Consider the following 15376-nt stretch of genomic DNA (forward strand, 5'->3'; position numbering starts at 1 on the left):
AAGGGCAGTGTCACATATGCAAGTGGTCTAGTCTCGACTTTACAGGGGCACATCTGATCATCTTTGCATGAGCCTGGCACCGCACCGTGGTCTGAATGTAACGGCCTACTCTGATAAATTCAAGGGCTTTGTTTCAACTTGATTTTAATCCCACTCATTCAAGCTTCGATAAAGCCAGGTATGCCCAGCCAAGGGTCCATAAATGCATATATTTATCGAAGCCCATTGCTGCGAGTAGTGTACTTTTAAAATTGCTCTGGCTGCGCCGCGCAATAGCGTCCGGATCCTTCCAGGTTACGGAATAGGGATCTCATGGTATTCGTCCAACTCTCGCTATGACTTACTACGTATAATTTATACAAACATTGACTCCGTAAGTTAACTAATTACGTTGCGAACATTATCCTCAAATGAGTAGGACGTAGAGCTCTACCCTAGGGATATATACCTAATCAGGATGTCTCTCCGTCAAGCATCCAGGCACAAAATCCTGCTGACGAACTCCTAATAAACGTTTAAGAACAATTGAAATCGCTTTCGTTCGATAAATTCCTAGTCTTTATAGTTCTGCATCTCTTCTCAATTCTGTATATTTATCCACCAGTAACTTCAATGGGAGGAAATATATCGGTCGCTTTCTCTGTTCTCTCATTGTCCTAGAAATCCCTCGTGGGGGCTGCAAAGAAACGACTAGTTTGCCTCTCGTTCCAGCCCTGGTCACACTCATTTTCGGCCACCCACACACGCTGTCCTTGGCTTATATATACATATTTTCGTTCTTCTCCGGAGTGGGCTCCATTTGAAACATCCACAATATGATGATGGGGGTGGAAAATCTAGCGGTCGCCGCATTGGTGGTGACAGCATTCCTCTCTGAGACCGTTGTGGCTCAATCGACCGCCGACATTTTGAATCAACTACAGGCCAACGGCGTCAACATTACTCTCCTAAACAGTACAAGTCCTATCATTCAAAGATCCCAGAATGGTTGCTCTCTTCTGGTAAGTCCAATAAAATTTGCTTTTTCTCCCCTCATTTGGTGTGCAGGGCTTGCTTGGACAAAACCGGCCCCCATGCGCAAAAGGGTCTAGTCAGCAGCCCCTTACATTGATAGTTTGGTCACCAGCAACACTAGCAACATTCATGTAGTCGCGCTGTGATAAGTCATGCGTAGCACGTGTTATACCCCTGTCAACGGTGTTGGAACTACCCTGATTGCTGCATGGGTGTTCTTTGTTGTAGACCAAGAACATAACTGACGAACATTCTTCAAACCTAGTCATCCGTCTTGGTCAGACTATTCCCCAGCAAGACCCTTATTTCTGGTGAGACTGCCTTCGCCAATTGGACGGAATCATTTTGGTCTCAGCAACAAGAGGAAGTTGCTCCACAATCAATTTTCAAAGCAGCCAACGCTATTGATGTCTCGTCAGCAGTACTCTTGGCGGAATTATTCTCCTGTCCCTTTGCTGTGAAAAGTGGTGGCCATGCTGCCTTCAGTGGCGCGTCCAGTATTCAAGGAGGGCTTAACATTGACCTTGGTGCGCTGGATAGCATAACCCTAAACAAAGACCATACCATAGCCTCTGCTGGAGCTGGTAACGTCTGGGTTGATGTTTATGACTATCTGGAGCCATACGGTCTGTCTGTCATTGGAGGCCGTGTCTCGACTATCGGCCTCGGTGGCTTGACAACAGGAGGTATGTTCCAATACAATCAACAAGTCTCCGAAGGATTAATCTTTCACAATTACTGACAAATTAAGGTGGTATCTCGTTCTTCTCTCAAGAGTATGGATGGGCTTGCGACAACGTCGTTAACTACGAGCTTGTCCTCGCATCTGGTATTATCATTAACGTCAACAAGTCCTCCTACCCTGATCTCTATTGGGCCTTGCGCGGCGGTGGTAACAACTTTGGCATCGTCACTCGCTTCGACCTCAGCACTCATGTCCAGGGCTCCCTTTGGAGTGGATCGTTGATCTATATGTCTGATTATACCAACCAAGCCATTGATGCCTTCTACAACTATGGTATTAATGCTGCCAGTGACCCCAAATCGGCCGTCATCATGAATTGGGCATACACACAAGGCCTATTCCTGGCCGTAGCTGACCTTGAATACGCAAATGCTACCATCAACCCACCCATTTTCCAGAATTTCACTGCCATTTCAGCATTCGAGAACACCATGGCAGTTCGCACCCTGCCTGAAGTAACCGCTATGTTCCAAGCGTCCAATCCGGATGGCCTGCGTGAAAGCTACTGGACTGCCACTTTTGCTTTCACCAAGGAAATGATCGCTTACTGTGTAGAGACCTTCGAGACTGAAGTAGTCCGCGCCGCTGGCGCGACTGGCTATCTTCCCGCCCTTGTCCTGCAAGTAATCACCCCCGAGACGACAACTCAAATGCAGAAGAATGGCGGCAATGCCCTTGGTCTTTCTCCTTCAGACGGCAACCTTCTCCTCCTCAATCTGTCATTTATGTGGGCCGATATTGCAGATGACAACCTCATCCTCAATATCCTAGGCACTATTACCAGCAAAACGATTGCATACGCCAAAGCTAACGGACTTTACAATCAATATCTGTACATGAACTATGCCAGCCAGTATCAAGCTGTGATTCCATCCTACGGTACAACCAACTTCAACAGGCTGAAAAGTGTGTCTGCCAAATACGACCCATTCCAGGTCTTCCAGAAACTACAGCCAGGCTATTTCAAGCTGAATACCGCCGCACCCAATACGACGTACCCGGCCTAGATGGGGGTCCCTATCAGTATACTGTATATTATAAACTCCGGCGTGTATAGTACGCTTGATTCGAAATATAGTAATCACATACCAATTCTGAATGATCCAAGTTCTCATGAATTATAGATCGAGTAGTTGTCCGATTTGACAAGAATACGATGCTCCTCGAAAATGGGCTGAGTTATGGACGGGGGGGGGTTCAGGCCTCCTCGTGTTACGTTGCCGTCCCTGTCGCTTAACTTTTTCCCCTCATTCATGATGCGTTCCTCAACTGATTTTACCCTCATTAAACATCGACGTCGCATGAAGTGCAACTCGGTATAGCTATACCGGTTGCCCTCCTGAGGCCGAGTTCATAGATTCTCATTGGATTACTTACTATTTGAATCATGGCCGAAGTATCATTGGTCGCAACTGCACTGACGATAGTTGTCGGCTACCTGAGTTATATTGTTGTTGCACGACTTCTTCTCAGTCCTCTGGCCCGATTCCCCGGTCCTAAGCTGGCTGCCTTGAGCAATTGGTATGAGTTCTACTTTGATGTTCTGCAGCAGGGCCAATTCACGGCACATATTCAAAAGCTGCATGATAAATACGGTGTGTCCGCATTCTATTTGTGTTTCTTGCTCTCGGATCGTTACCATATAGCTAGCGTTTTCCAGTTCAGCTTATCGCATGGGGAGACTTCTGACGCTATTTACTAGGACCAATTATTCGGATCACTCCCACGGAGCTACATGTAAATGATCCTGATTTCTTTGACATTTTATACGCTCGCGATGGGCGCCGACACAAGTATTCCTATTTCTCTGGTCGATTTGGCTATGCAAGCGATACCTTCTCAACATGGCAACACGAACTCCACCATCAACGCAGAAAGGCGATTAGCCCGTTCTTTTCCGACAGAAGCATTAAGGAGTTTGAGCTTGTGATTAGGGCAAAGGTCGACAAATTATGTACGAAGCTCTCGTCATATGTTGATGATGGCCGCATAGTACACCTAAATAGAGCTTGGATGGCTCTGACTACAGATGTCATCACCGAATACGCATTTGCGAGGTCGTATGATCAACTGGACTCTCCAGATTTTCAGGAGACCTTGCATGATGCTTTGGTGGCCATCTATACCACGGGCCACTTTGCTCTTCATTTCCCTATCGTATTTCCAATCTTGGACGCGCTTCCAGACTGGTTAGTGAGCAAGATGGAGCCGCGTTTATTACCAGTACTTGGCCTGAGTAAGGTACGATATGATATCGGTCAATTATACTACAACAGAGATGATAGATTATACTAAATCTAAAAGTAGGACCTCGGTCAAAAGGTCGGGGAGATTCGTACTGGACTAAACAACCAACACCAAGACACCAAACATGCAACAATCTTCCACGAGTTACTGAACAGTAATCTCCCTGAAGAGGAGAAATCTAATGCACGACTAGGTCACGAAGCACAGTTGATAGTGGCAGCCGGCTTGATTACTACTTCATGGGCCTTGGCTGTGGCCAGCTTCCACATCATCAGCAACCCTGATGTGAGCAGGAATCTGAGACGTGAACTAACTTCTGCAAATTTCTCAGTTGAAAATGCCGATTGGCATGACCTTGAAAGGCTTCCATATCTTCATGGATGTGTCCGCGAAGGAATCCGACTTGCCCATGGAGTGACTACAAGAAATCCACGTCTGACGCCAGACAACGACTTGAAATATGACGATTGGGTCATTCCACGAAATACTCCCGTTTCAATGACCAATGTCGACATATTGATGAACAAAGACATATACCCAGATCCGGAAAAATTCACACCGGAGCGATGGATTAACAATCAAGGCCTGGATCACTACTTTGTACCATTTGGTAGAGGGTCTCGAATGTGTCTGGGTGTAAAGTAAGTACCGGCGCTTCAATCTCTCAAGCTCGTTACAGTCAACTTACGCTGTGTCCTTAGTCTAGCTCAGGCCGAGCTATACCACGCTATTGCAACAATTTTCACTCGCTTTGAGTTTGAGTTGCATGATACAGATTTGTCTGATGTGCAGATGAAACATGCCTATCTTGTACCCTATCCGAAGTGGGACACAAAGGGAGTGCGAGTGAGAGCCAAGTTATCAAATTGTGATTGACACATAGTATCTGACTTCTTTGTCTCGTGTATACCGAATACGGCGGCATAAACCTATAAAATTAATTCATTTCAATTCCGATGAGTTCATGTAACCGCGAACACAGCGATCTAAGAGGTTTCCCGGTCGCCATTCTACCGGGATATGTGCGACAACATTCATCCCATCAATCAACAAGTACAGTCTAATTTTATGAAATTGACTTTTTATTAGCCGAGGCGACTCCCTTATTGACTCAAAGCTGGACTCGAAGTGACTGATAGTACGAGAAGACATCTGGAAGCGCTTTGGTAAACTCAACGACACAAACTGAAACCCATCGGCATGCATTCTTTTACGGAATCTTCTCTCAGGAATCATTGGGTAATTAGTAACTTCAAAATTACCGAGCAAGGCAAAAGCCCTACCGTCAGTGTCCACAAAAATAATCTCAACTCTCTCGATGCGTTGCAGAGTTACAGTAAAAAGTTTGGAAGTCAAGACTACATACTCATGTGGATGACTCATGATGATTCTGACCAATATCCCTCCGTAACGCCTATCAAGGCGAGATTAATACCCAGATCGATGGGGAAATATAACTGGCATCTCGTCCACCCCTATAATGCTTCTATATGTATGGGGACTTGGTATGTCAAGAAAACGGGCATGTCTGTAGATTATTGGCTATTCCTCTTCGCGTATCAATGGAAGAGGAATCTCGGTGCTTTGAAGCAGTATCGAGGTCCCAGCGTCAATTTGATTGGAGATCTCCACCATAGAACGAGAATACTAGATGGATATACCAAGAATCCCTGAGTTATTCAATACAAAGAGGGTCAATAGTTATCTAAACAGTGAAATCGAGGTGAAACTTGCGGCGAGACTGCGGTTATTTGCCATATCTAATTTTCGTACATTTAATAGATGTTATATACCCGTACATCCTGATTTATGTACGTACTGCACATTCGTTGCAAGGTCTGCGAGTATAGTCCGGTAGAAATTAACCGTTTTTTGACTTCCAGGTTAGTTTCACGTCGATATGCCTCCCAATGTATTGGAGTAAATCCTGCTTCAGGAACTGTTAAATAAATCCTTCCCTACCTTGCAACTCTTCTATGTTCCATCTCTCACAGCTTCTCCTCCAATATTGCAACATTATCAGTCCTCAAGATGTCGGAAGTCAATGAAGCTGTCTTGGTCAACGACAACTTCAACCCTCTAGAGGTGTTACTTGAACACAGTAAAATATGGAAGATCAGCACAGGGTATGAACCGCTGGGCCAATGTCATCCTAAGAATGATCTGCAAACCCAAGCAGGGTTCAAATGCCATGAAGTCTTCTTATTCAAGAACGGGTTTTGCTGTTGGATTTACGCGGTTATCGACCAACGAGCGTCAGATGCCACGGAGGCAGATACACTCACAGAAAACTCGCTATTCAATGTCAATCTGACTGTGAAGGTCAAGAACGGGGACGACTGGCTGAAATGTACCAAACCCTACAAGGATGTCGCAGTAGTGGATGTTGTCATGTGCAAGGTCAACAATGGAACTCGGGCTTTCGTCGGCGTCCTATGTTTACTTGTCGAATTCAAGTGGTACAAGGTACAATACACCAACAACAACACGCGATCCCATAAATGGTTCGAACGTCCGCCCGAGGAGATCCAAGCAGGCCTGACGATTGAGCGAACATCAGAATTCAATCCGAACAACATGCCTTTCAGGTATTCCGACGTTGGCAGCGATGAGGGTTACATCATGGCGTCTGAGTATGCGTTCCGGAAATCTGCACAAGCAAACAGATTTTTTCGAGTTAATCTGGTGGAGCGTTCATCTCCTGATCTAAAGAAATCACTCGTCCTGTTCTCAGATCTCTACATACGAAAGGGAGAGAGCGGTAAAATTTACATTCGGCTTATGATCATGAATAGCGACTACAAATGGCCAATGACAACCAATACGCCATTAACGATGGATTTAACAATTAAAAAGGGGACTGAAAAAGAGAAATGGAAGGCAAAGCCCTATCACGCGGAGATAATAGCCTTCAACCCTTGGGCTGTCCACGTGGTATCTGGAAATAGCCTCGCGTTTCTAGGGGTTTCCCTTCCTATACGCGATGCATATGAAGCTCAGTTCTTCGAAGAAGCATTCGAAGATATGGCTTCGGTGGAGGTGAAATATTCTTTGACACGACAGAGTTTGGACTAATGGCAAATCGCCAGCGGCTTTGAACAAACGCATCAAGTGGCAAGATGGCTGACGTTGCCATTGCTCAGAAATTGACCTGAATTTTCCTTCTTCCTATTCTACTGCTTTAATCTTTGGAGACCATCACATCCCTAAATTGAAATATTAACCTGGTTACATTAACAGGACAAAATGCTAGGATACACTTGGAACACAATATTCTCTCAATTTCATTTTTTCTAGATACTATGTATTCGGCTCATACATCCACAACAGATTTTGTCCAACTTGACTCTTTTGTGACTTTTGTATGACTTTGAATTCCGAATGACTCCTAATTTGACTCGGACTATGGAGTCACCGATGTTATATATGTAGTATATAGCGTTCGATATGATCTCCAGTTACACAAATCTAACATACTTCCTGAAAATTGACAGATTCATTGAGCTCAAAATGCCGGAAGGAAAGAAACGCCCAGCACCGCAGGATCCGACTACAAATGGATTCGATCCTCTAGATATCTTCAAAGCACAAAGTTCGAATTATTCAAGACTTCCCGAGCACATTAAGTTAATTGAAGACCACCTTGGCTGCGGTACCCAAGCCGATACGGGATTTCAATTATACGACATCTTCGTATCTAAGAAAGTTTTCGCAACCTGGGTCTTCGTCGTTATTGTGCAGGATCTATCGAAAGGCAGTAAGGCTATCACAGAGCACACGGTGTTTGATGTCAATTTGAAAGCCAGTTCTAAGGAGAAAAACCAGTGGTCAACACGTTCCGATTCGTTCACAGATGTCCCGTTGGTGGATATTGTCAAGTGTGATATAGACGGCAAGCCAGTCGTGGTAGGGTTGCTATGTATCCCAGTTGAAATAAGACTGGATGAGTCTCTATATTCCCCCAACCGAAAGGAGGAATGGTTTCAAGATCTCAGTCAAGATACCAAGGCCGGAGTCAGAGTACAACGAAGGGACGAAGTCAGGGACGAGGATATGCCCTTTAACCACATTTCAGACTTGAACACGAATTATGTCTTCGCTTTGGAATACGGATGGAAGAAAGCTGCTGAGAAAACCAAGCTAGTTCAAGTCACGACAAGAGACCCGACTTCTACTGATGAGGCTCTCGCGCTATTCCCAGAAACTTTCCTACGTCAAGACAAGTCCTGTGTCTTCCTTTTGATATGGGTAGCCCATAGGGACAACGAAAAGTCGCCCATGACAACTGATACCCCTTTCACTATAAATCTGACAATCAGAAAGGGGCCAGAAGAAAAGAAGTTGTTGGTGAAGCCCTACAACAACGAAATATCTGTAAAGCCCACGGGTGTGGACGCCACGGAGGGATTCATTTATGGGCTGTTGATTGTCTCTATTCCCCAAAAGAATAGAGAAGAAATTCAGTTTTTCGAAGAGGCGTTTAAGGACCAATGCTCGATCGATGTGAGCTACGTATTAACACGACACAGATAATTTGAGGCCATGTCAAGGAGTCGCAATCTAGGTAGCAGCTTCTGACAAAAACGGCTACCAGCAAGACTTCTGACATTCCAGTCACAATGGAAACTTGGCCAATCTTTCCCCATTTCCTATTTTCTATTTTAATATGTCCCTTTCTTTTCTTCCCTCCTTACGTTTGTGTATTGCGGATACCGGACTGGAATTGATTTAAACATTCTATGGACTCATTCCACCAAATACCTAGATGAATATATAATGATTCAAGATTAGATATATAAGGCTCTCAACGTACATAGTCACGCTAAACAGTTCATGGAATTGGGTATATGAAGACCAGATCCTAGCAAGATATCATACTAGTATTAGCCAGCTCCTAGGCGAAGGTAGCCAATTGTAAACGCTTCTGATGCTAAACCTCCCGAATAATAATCCAAAGACATTTGCGAAATGGATCATCGTCCTCTTCCTCCTCATCTTGACCCCCAAGTCCACTCCCAAAACCCTGCCTAGAGTCTCTCTCACGCCTTCTTTTCCCCTTTTGCTCTTGATCCCCTATATTATTGTATTTCTTGAGCGCTGCATTGAAGCGGGTCAATTTAGACTGTGATGTCCAGGGTAATATATCAAGTTCCAAATCTGCTATCCACGGCTGCAAAATCTGAAGACGTCTTTGCTGCGCATCCATTGCCAATTCGATATTCCCTTCAATAGGAGCAGCAAAACTTTCCGGTCGACCTTCGACGGCACACAACTGTCGTAGCAACGGCGCTTGCCGGCTAACCTCCCCCCTCGAATCAAGAATAGGAATCTTAGCTATATGCGCAAGAGCATCTAACTTTGCGACTTCGATCTTCAACCCTCTCGGGCCAAAAATATCCCTATTTGCGTCCTTGAGCAAATTATCTGTACGACTCTTGGACATCCCTGAATTCCCTAGTTTCGCAATTCCGCTCACAGCTGATCCGATCCAATGGAGAGGGAAAAGAATGGGGAAAGCATTTAAAACTCCACCCGTGGCCTCGAGAACTTGTAAGGGTGGACTGCTTGAGATCGCTTTATTCAATCTGTCTAGAAAACTGAAAAAGACTTCTTGCGGTAGTTTGTAGTCTTTTAATATCGGGGCATAGGCGCGAATGAAAGGTGAGTCGAAAGTGGAGTCCACTGCGGGAATGGCTATTGGCTTTTTCATGGGTTTTGATTGTGATTGTGCGAATTTTGATGATTCCTGTGTAGGTTCCGATGTTGGTGGATTCTCCGTGTTTGTTTGTATTGCTATATTTGAGGTTGTATATGCCGGGGGTTGCTCTTCTTTGTCGTCGATCTCATCCGATAGGTGTGTATGAACCGAGACCTGGGAGCTATTATTTTGTTCATTGAATTGATGTGCACTGTTGAAGTATGGATTGTTTGATTTCTCGGGAGCCATTTAGAATAAACTCGTATGTGTGTATGCAAATGCAAGAAGTAGATGAATTGGTCAAAACTTGAGTATAGTACCGGTATGCTGTGTAGCTGAGACTGTACCCGTAATGCTTTGATAATTCTACCGAGAATAAAGAAAATAAATTCGAGATAGTGTCTTGAATTTATACTTCTCAAGATATGACTTAATAAAAAATGAATGGATTAATTCCACCAAGCTGATGAGATCTAGTTACGTTGAATGGAATCACTGGATACCTCAGCCACGCTTCTAACCTCTTCAAGTCAGCTGTGCGAGCCTCAGCCTCTCTCGAGCCTACCGCCGAGGAACATGGATCCATAGATAACTACTGGGTCCAGGATCAATTCAAACTTTACTAGAGAATATATTTTATTTCGTGTAGATACTAGATGAATCGTTAAAATCATGGGCACCAGCCTCATAGATGCATTAATATAGTTGCGATAGATTTCATGTTGCACGTGATGCACTCAACCCTGATTATGCCTCAATAAACAGGCACCAATATAGTATATCCAGGCATAATTCTTCGCTGACATCGGATTGAAAGCTACAACTTACATATGTAATAGTCCCTTATAAAATAAATACGAATTTCGGATCGCGGTCATCGTTGTATCCAACGTACTTGTCGTACTTTCCGTCTGCCTTGTCTTTGTTGACTTTACGGCAATAGAGGACATTGAACAAGATCCTAGGTATTCCCTGTTAGCAGCCTAAAACCAGTCAAAATTGGCTGGTAAAGAAAAACGTACAAAAACCAAGCAGCAACCAGCAAACCGAGAATTACAGTGTGTCCTCGATGATAAAGAGGCGCATCTCTCGCGGGATAAATGAATGTAGCCACAAACCCACCACAATTTGCGATTGCAAGCTGCATGGCTGACGTGGTTGCGCGTTTGTAGTGGCCAGCGGAATTATTCGAGTTCCAGACCAGGACACATGGAACACTAGCATACAAACCAGTGGACATGAGGAAGGTCATTCCGTATCCGACCTGGGCGTTGGAGGTGTTGGCAATGACGGCGTAGCCGATAATGGCAAATGGGAGTGTAAAGAGCATCAATGTGCCACGGAGTTTGAAATGGTCAGAGAGGAATGCGACGAGAACTATGACCATTATTAACTCGAAATATCTAGGGAAATGATATGATTGACACCTACCGGTGAATACTGTAGCTACTGCATACGGAATGACAGACCACAGCTGCACTGTATTCGCATTTGTCGTGAAGCCAGAATCCCTGATAATGGTAGGTAAGAACAGACCGAATGAGTACAGTCCCGACAGAATAGCGAAATATGCAGATGCCGAAAGCCACATTTTGATGTCGGTGACACCGCGAATTACTTCAGACCATCTGAAGGGTTCGTGTTCGGCACTTTCTTTTTCATTAGTACACATCTTTCTTTGTCAGTTGGTCAATACTGGAAGCCAGCTTACTCGCTACCATTGTGCTGGGGACGGTCTTGACGGATTCTTTCCAAGGCAATTTCGCGTTCGATAGGAGTCAGGAATCTGGCCGTAGCAAGATTGTTTGGTAGGCCAATAGCAGCAATGATGCCACATACGACAGTCTAGAAAAACATTAGATTGGAATTGAAAATCGTGAACACGTCGGAAACAAACCAATAAACCCTCGATGATGAAGATCCATCTCCACCCCTTGAGGCCTCCGCGGGGACCGATTTCGATTAATCCTCTAGCCAGCAAACCGCCAAAGGCGCCCGACAGAGAAGCTGCGGTGTAGAACAGACCAATTCGGAGAGCAAGATCCGATCGCTTATAGAAGGACGACAAATACAGAACCTGCAATTTTATTAGTTTCAACCGTGAAGCATGCGAAGGTCAGTACATACCATTCCAGGTAATAAGCCACCCTCTGCCATACCAAGCAACGCTCGAACAGCGACAAAGGAGCCAAAGCCCCTAATGAAGCCAAGGCACATGGTAATTATCCCCCATGTAATCGCAAGGAAAGGCAGCCAAATTCTCGGAGATGCCTTTTTCAGTACGAGATTACTCGGTAATTCACTAGTTGGCAAGGGTCAGCCTTATCTTATGATCCCCAAGGGAATACGTCAAGTCCGATCGCTTACCTGCACACATAAAACAAATAGAAAACCGTCAAGCCAATATCATATTGATGGTCGGTAATACCGGTGTCAGATTCGAGACCGACAATTTTGGCATTTCCAACGTTCGTCCGATCGAGAAACGAGCATAGAAACAATAAGGCGAGGATGGGCAATACCCTGTGCGTGGCTGTCAGCGTGAATAGTTCATCCCGGAGTTAAGAAATTATAATGTCGGTGGGCAAAATCATACCTAATATCAGTTTTGAATAGTATTTTCTTAACTTCAGACGGGTTCTCTGTCTCGGAGAATGCCGCTGGAGACGATTTCCCCTCAAGTTTCTCGTCTTGTGGAGATTCCTCCATTGCGAAGATCAGCTTACCGAGTCGCGACCGGAAACCTGCTGCAGTGTGATGGCTGGGTTGTAGGGCTGATTTGTTTCAGAAAGACGCCATCGAGCAATGTGATAAAACTTGAACAGTACGGATAAATCTGGAAAAGAAACAATAAGAACAGGAAACAGGAAACAACTAGAACATAAGGATATGTTACCAAAGACCAAGAATTCCGGGGAAAGCTGTGTGGAGGGATTACCTTTGTGGAGTGACAGCAGAGGGTGGATACATTGTTCGGAGGCCAGAAGAGGCGCCGAGTCAGTCAAGAAAGCAGTGAGTGTATCGATTCCCTGTTCTGGACTAGCAGGGATTAATTGGGGTTAATTGAGCCAGCGTACGATAACTATAGGATGCCCTGAGTCGCCGGAGGATACGATACCTAGAGGGGTCCTTGTGCGATGATCGTCCACCACTAGCGGCTGTTTAGGTCGTCGCTTTCAGCCCTTTAGCGAGTCGAGAAGAGGTATGAATGCTGAGCTTTATTCATGCCAGCTATTCGGATCCATTGTTGAATTGCTCTACTTTGGCTACAGATTCATTGTAACTAAGCTTTACATCGGCTGTAGATGTACGGCCGGGTCTGGATTTAGGGGGGATGCATCCCTTATCATCGCTTGATACAGACAAGGGTAAGATGACTCTCTGATTCTCTGTACAATACAATCTACTGGTATACTGCAGGGGGGCCCATAGCTGGTTAGTAACTCTCATTAAACATCCGTTTATTTATGCAATGACATGACAACACACAATCACTCCATGCTCTTCAGATTGTCCGCAATTCTGAACTCAGCATCAGTCTTAGCCCTAATCTCATCGACATCAACACCAGGCGCCAACTCCGTCAGCGCCAACTCGCCGTTTTCTCGATCTACTTCAAACACACACTGTTCCTCGTCAGTTAGTCTGCCTTCTTATCAAGATACGTTTCAACGCTAGTGCAAAGAACCCACCAAGTCAGTAATTATAGTACTAACGCACTTTGCCCCTGTCAACGGCAAATCGCATCTTTGGACAATCTTTGACGACCCGTCTTTCGCGACATGGCTAGTCGCAACAACGATTTTGGTGTTGTTCGGATTGGAGACTAGGTCCATTGCACCACCCATACCCTTGAACACTTTGCCAGGGATCATATAATTTGCCAGATCACCATTGGCGGCGACTTGGAGGGCCTGTAATTTGCATTTAGCACTGTACCTTTGTCTATTTTTGGGAAGTAATATAACGTACCCCCAGGATAGAGACATCGACGTGGCCGCCGCGGATCATCCCGAATGACTCGGGGCTATCAAATGTCGAGGCACCCGGTACAAGAGTGACGGTCTCTTTACCAGCATTAACAATATCTCTGTTGACAAAATTATTCAACGAGATTAGCCAAGTAGAATCAAGATTGATATCCAGAATATCAGACTTACGGATCCACTTCGTCCTTAGTAGGATACGGGCCCATACCCAATATACCGTTCTCACTCTGCACCCAGACAGTACGACCCTCTGGCAGAAATGAAGTGGCAAGCGTGGGAATGCCAACTCCTAGGTTAACATAGTAGCCCTCTTTGAGCTCCTTAGCAGCGCGTTTCGCGATTCGGTTTCTCTGGACCGTTTCCGGTGTTTCTTTCGTTGCGGATGTGCCACTATTCATTTCTCGTAGCTTTTTGATTTCGATGTGTTTTTCAGCTGTTGCGGGAACGATTCGATCAACGAATATTCCTGGTAGATCGACGTCGTTGGGATCTATTGATCCAACGGGGACGATTTCTTCAGACTCGACAATGGTTAAGGTGGCTGCCTTGGCCATAATAGGGCCGAACGCTTTGGTTGTGTATCTATTCACCACGTCATCAATTTATAGGCCTCTTTTCCCAGGCTGTTTGAGGGTATACCTACCTGAACACACAATTACCAGCCTCATCAGCCTTCCAAGCTCTCAAAATAGCCACATCACCCGTAATAGCCTCCTCCATAAGAAATTTCCGGCCCTTAAATTCTCTAACCTCCCTCTTCTTCCCATGCTCCAACACCTCCCCATCACTGCTTAATCGCACCGGAATCCGACCTTCCTGCAATAACGTTGATACACCAGTGGGTGTATAAAAAGCAGGAATGCCCGCACCCCCCGCTCTAATCCGCTCCGCGATCGTGCCCTGAGGACACAACTCAATCGCAATCTTGCCCGTCAAATAGTTTTTTTCTAGTGTCTTATTATTTCCCAAAAATGAAATAATCAGTCGCGATATCTGTCCGGCATCAGCCAAAAGAGCCAATCCGCCTACTTTGGCAACACCGGCGTTGTTAGAAACGGCTATGAGGGAATGCAAGTCCCGCGCACCACGGCGAGCAATGGCTTGAATCAGTGTTTCGGCTACACCGCATAATCCGAAGCCAGCTGAGAGAATAGTTGAGCCGGATTTTAGGTCAGCGACTGCGTCGTCAGCAGAGGAGAAGAGTTTGGATTCGCCGCGGGCAATTCGGGGTGCGAGGGGTTCAGAGTAGCGGGCAGATGTTTTTGTATATGTGCGGCGACATCGTGAGAATGTCAATGGGTTTTGGCGTGGGTGTGTTATCGTTATGGATATTGTTGATCGAATTGAAGTATACAAGTGCCGATGCGATAAGAGGGCCGGGCAGGTCACTGTTCTGTGAAGACGAACTGCCATGATTAAGCGCAAAGTAATTCAGATTCGCAGGGGAAAATTGCAACATGAATATTTACATGGAATTTATTCATTCATATACAAATATTTTGAAAGAAAAAAGAGTCATGTCAAAGAATACAAACGACTCCCTCGGAAATCATCCGGCGTGACGACATTGGCCGGAGCTACTTCTGGCCGCCGAGGTTTGCTCTGTTGTGGTGACATACACAGTGTATACACAGCGAGTTTGGATGGTGATACTGTAAACAACTATGTTAATAACACGGATGA

The 15376-nt window shown here is 45.2% G+C and overlaps 7 protein-coding genes across 7 annotated transcripts; 4 read left to right on the top strand and 3 right to left on the bottom strand.

Moving 5' to 3' along the window:
• Window positions 1-815: 815 nt before the first annotated feature.
• EYB26_009970 (uncharacterized protein) lies at window positions 816-2766 on the top strand (the record flags this gene model as incomplete). The annotated part of the gene is made up of 3 exons (XM_054269215.1): window positions 816-1001; window positions 1280-1700; window positions 1766-2766. 3 exons carry the CDS (start codon window positions 816-818, stop codon window positions 2764-2766), a joined length of 1608 nt encoding a protein of 535 aa, XP_054125190.1.
• Window positions 2767-3146: 380 nt separating this feature from the next.
• Window positions 3147-4882, top strand: EYB26_009971 (uncharacterized protein; the record flags this gene model as incomplete). The annotated part of the gene is made up of 4 exons (XM_054269216.1): window positions 3147-3354; window positions 3462-4000; window positions 4067-4647; window positions 4708-4882. 4 exons carry the CDS (start codon window positions 3147-3149, stop codon window positions 4880-4882), a joined length of 1503 nt encoding a protein of 500 aa, XP_054125191.1.
• Window positions 4883-6037: 1155 nt separating this feature from the next.
• On the top strand, window positions 6038-7081 carry EYB26_009972 (uncharacterized protein; the record flags this gene model as incomplete). The annotated part of the gene is made up of 1 exon (XM_054269217.1): window positions 6038-7081. The coding sequence occupies one exon, from the start codon at window positions 6038-6040 to the stop codon at window positions 7079-7081; it is 1044 nt and encodes a 347-aa protein (XP_054125192.1).
• A 435-nt stretch (window positions 7082-7516) lies between these two features.
• EYB26_009973 (uncharacterized protein) lies at window positions 7517-8539 on the top strand (the record flags this gene model as incomplete). The annotated part of the gene is made up of 1 exon (XM_054269218.1): window positions 7517-8539. The coding sequence occupies one exon, from the start codon at window positions 7517-7519 to the stop codon at window positions 8537-8539; it is 1023 nt and encodes a 340-aa protein (XP_054125193.1).
• Window positions 8540-8936: 397 nt separating this feature from the next.
• Window positions 8937-9953, bottom strand: EYB26_009974 (uncharacterized protein; the record flags this gene model as incomplete). Its single annotated transcript, XM_054269219.1, has 1 exon — window positions 8937-9953. One exon carries the CDS (start codon window positions 9951-9953, stop codon window positions 8937-8939), a length of 1017 nt encoding a protein of 338 aa, XP_054125194.1.
• A 594-nt stretch (window positions 9954-10547) lies between these two features.
• Window positions 10548-12413, bottom strand: EYB26_009975 (uncharacterized protein; the record flags this gene model as incomplete). The annotated part of the gene is made up of 8 exons (XM_054269220.1): window positions 10548-10665; window positions 10727-11081; window positions 11136-11353; window positions 11416-11549; window positions 11602-11781; window positions 11832-12006; window positions 12072-12227; window positions 12301-12413. 8 exons carry the CDS (start codon window positions 12411-12413, stop codon window positions 10548-10550), a joined length of 1449 nt encoding a protein of 482 aa, XP_054125195.1.
• A 782-nt stretch (window positions 12414-13195) lies between these two features.
• Window positions 13196-15106, bottom strand: EYB26_009976 (uncharacterized protein; the record flags this gene model as incomplete). Its single annotated transcript, XM_054269221.1, has 5 exons — window positions 13196-13330; window positions 13397-13618; window positions 13677-13794; window positions 13865-14275; window positions 14337-15106. 5 exons carry the CDS (start codon window positions 15104-15106, stop codon window positions 13196-13198), a joined length of 1656 nt encoding a protein of 551 aa, XP_054125196.1.
• Between the last annotated feature and the right edge of the window lie 270 nt (window positions 15107-15376).

This window comes from Talaromyces marneffei, chromosome 8, assembly GCF_009556855.1.
Source record: "Talaromyces marneffei chromosome 8, complete sequence".
NCBI lineage: Eukaryota > Fungi > Ascomycota > Eurotiomycetes > Eurotiales > Trichocomaceae > Talaromyces > Talaromyces marneffei.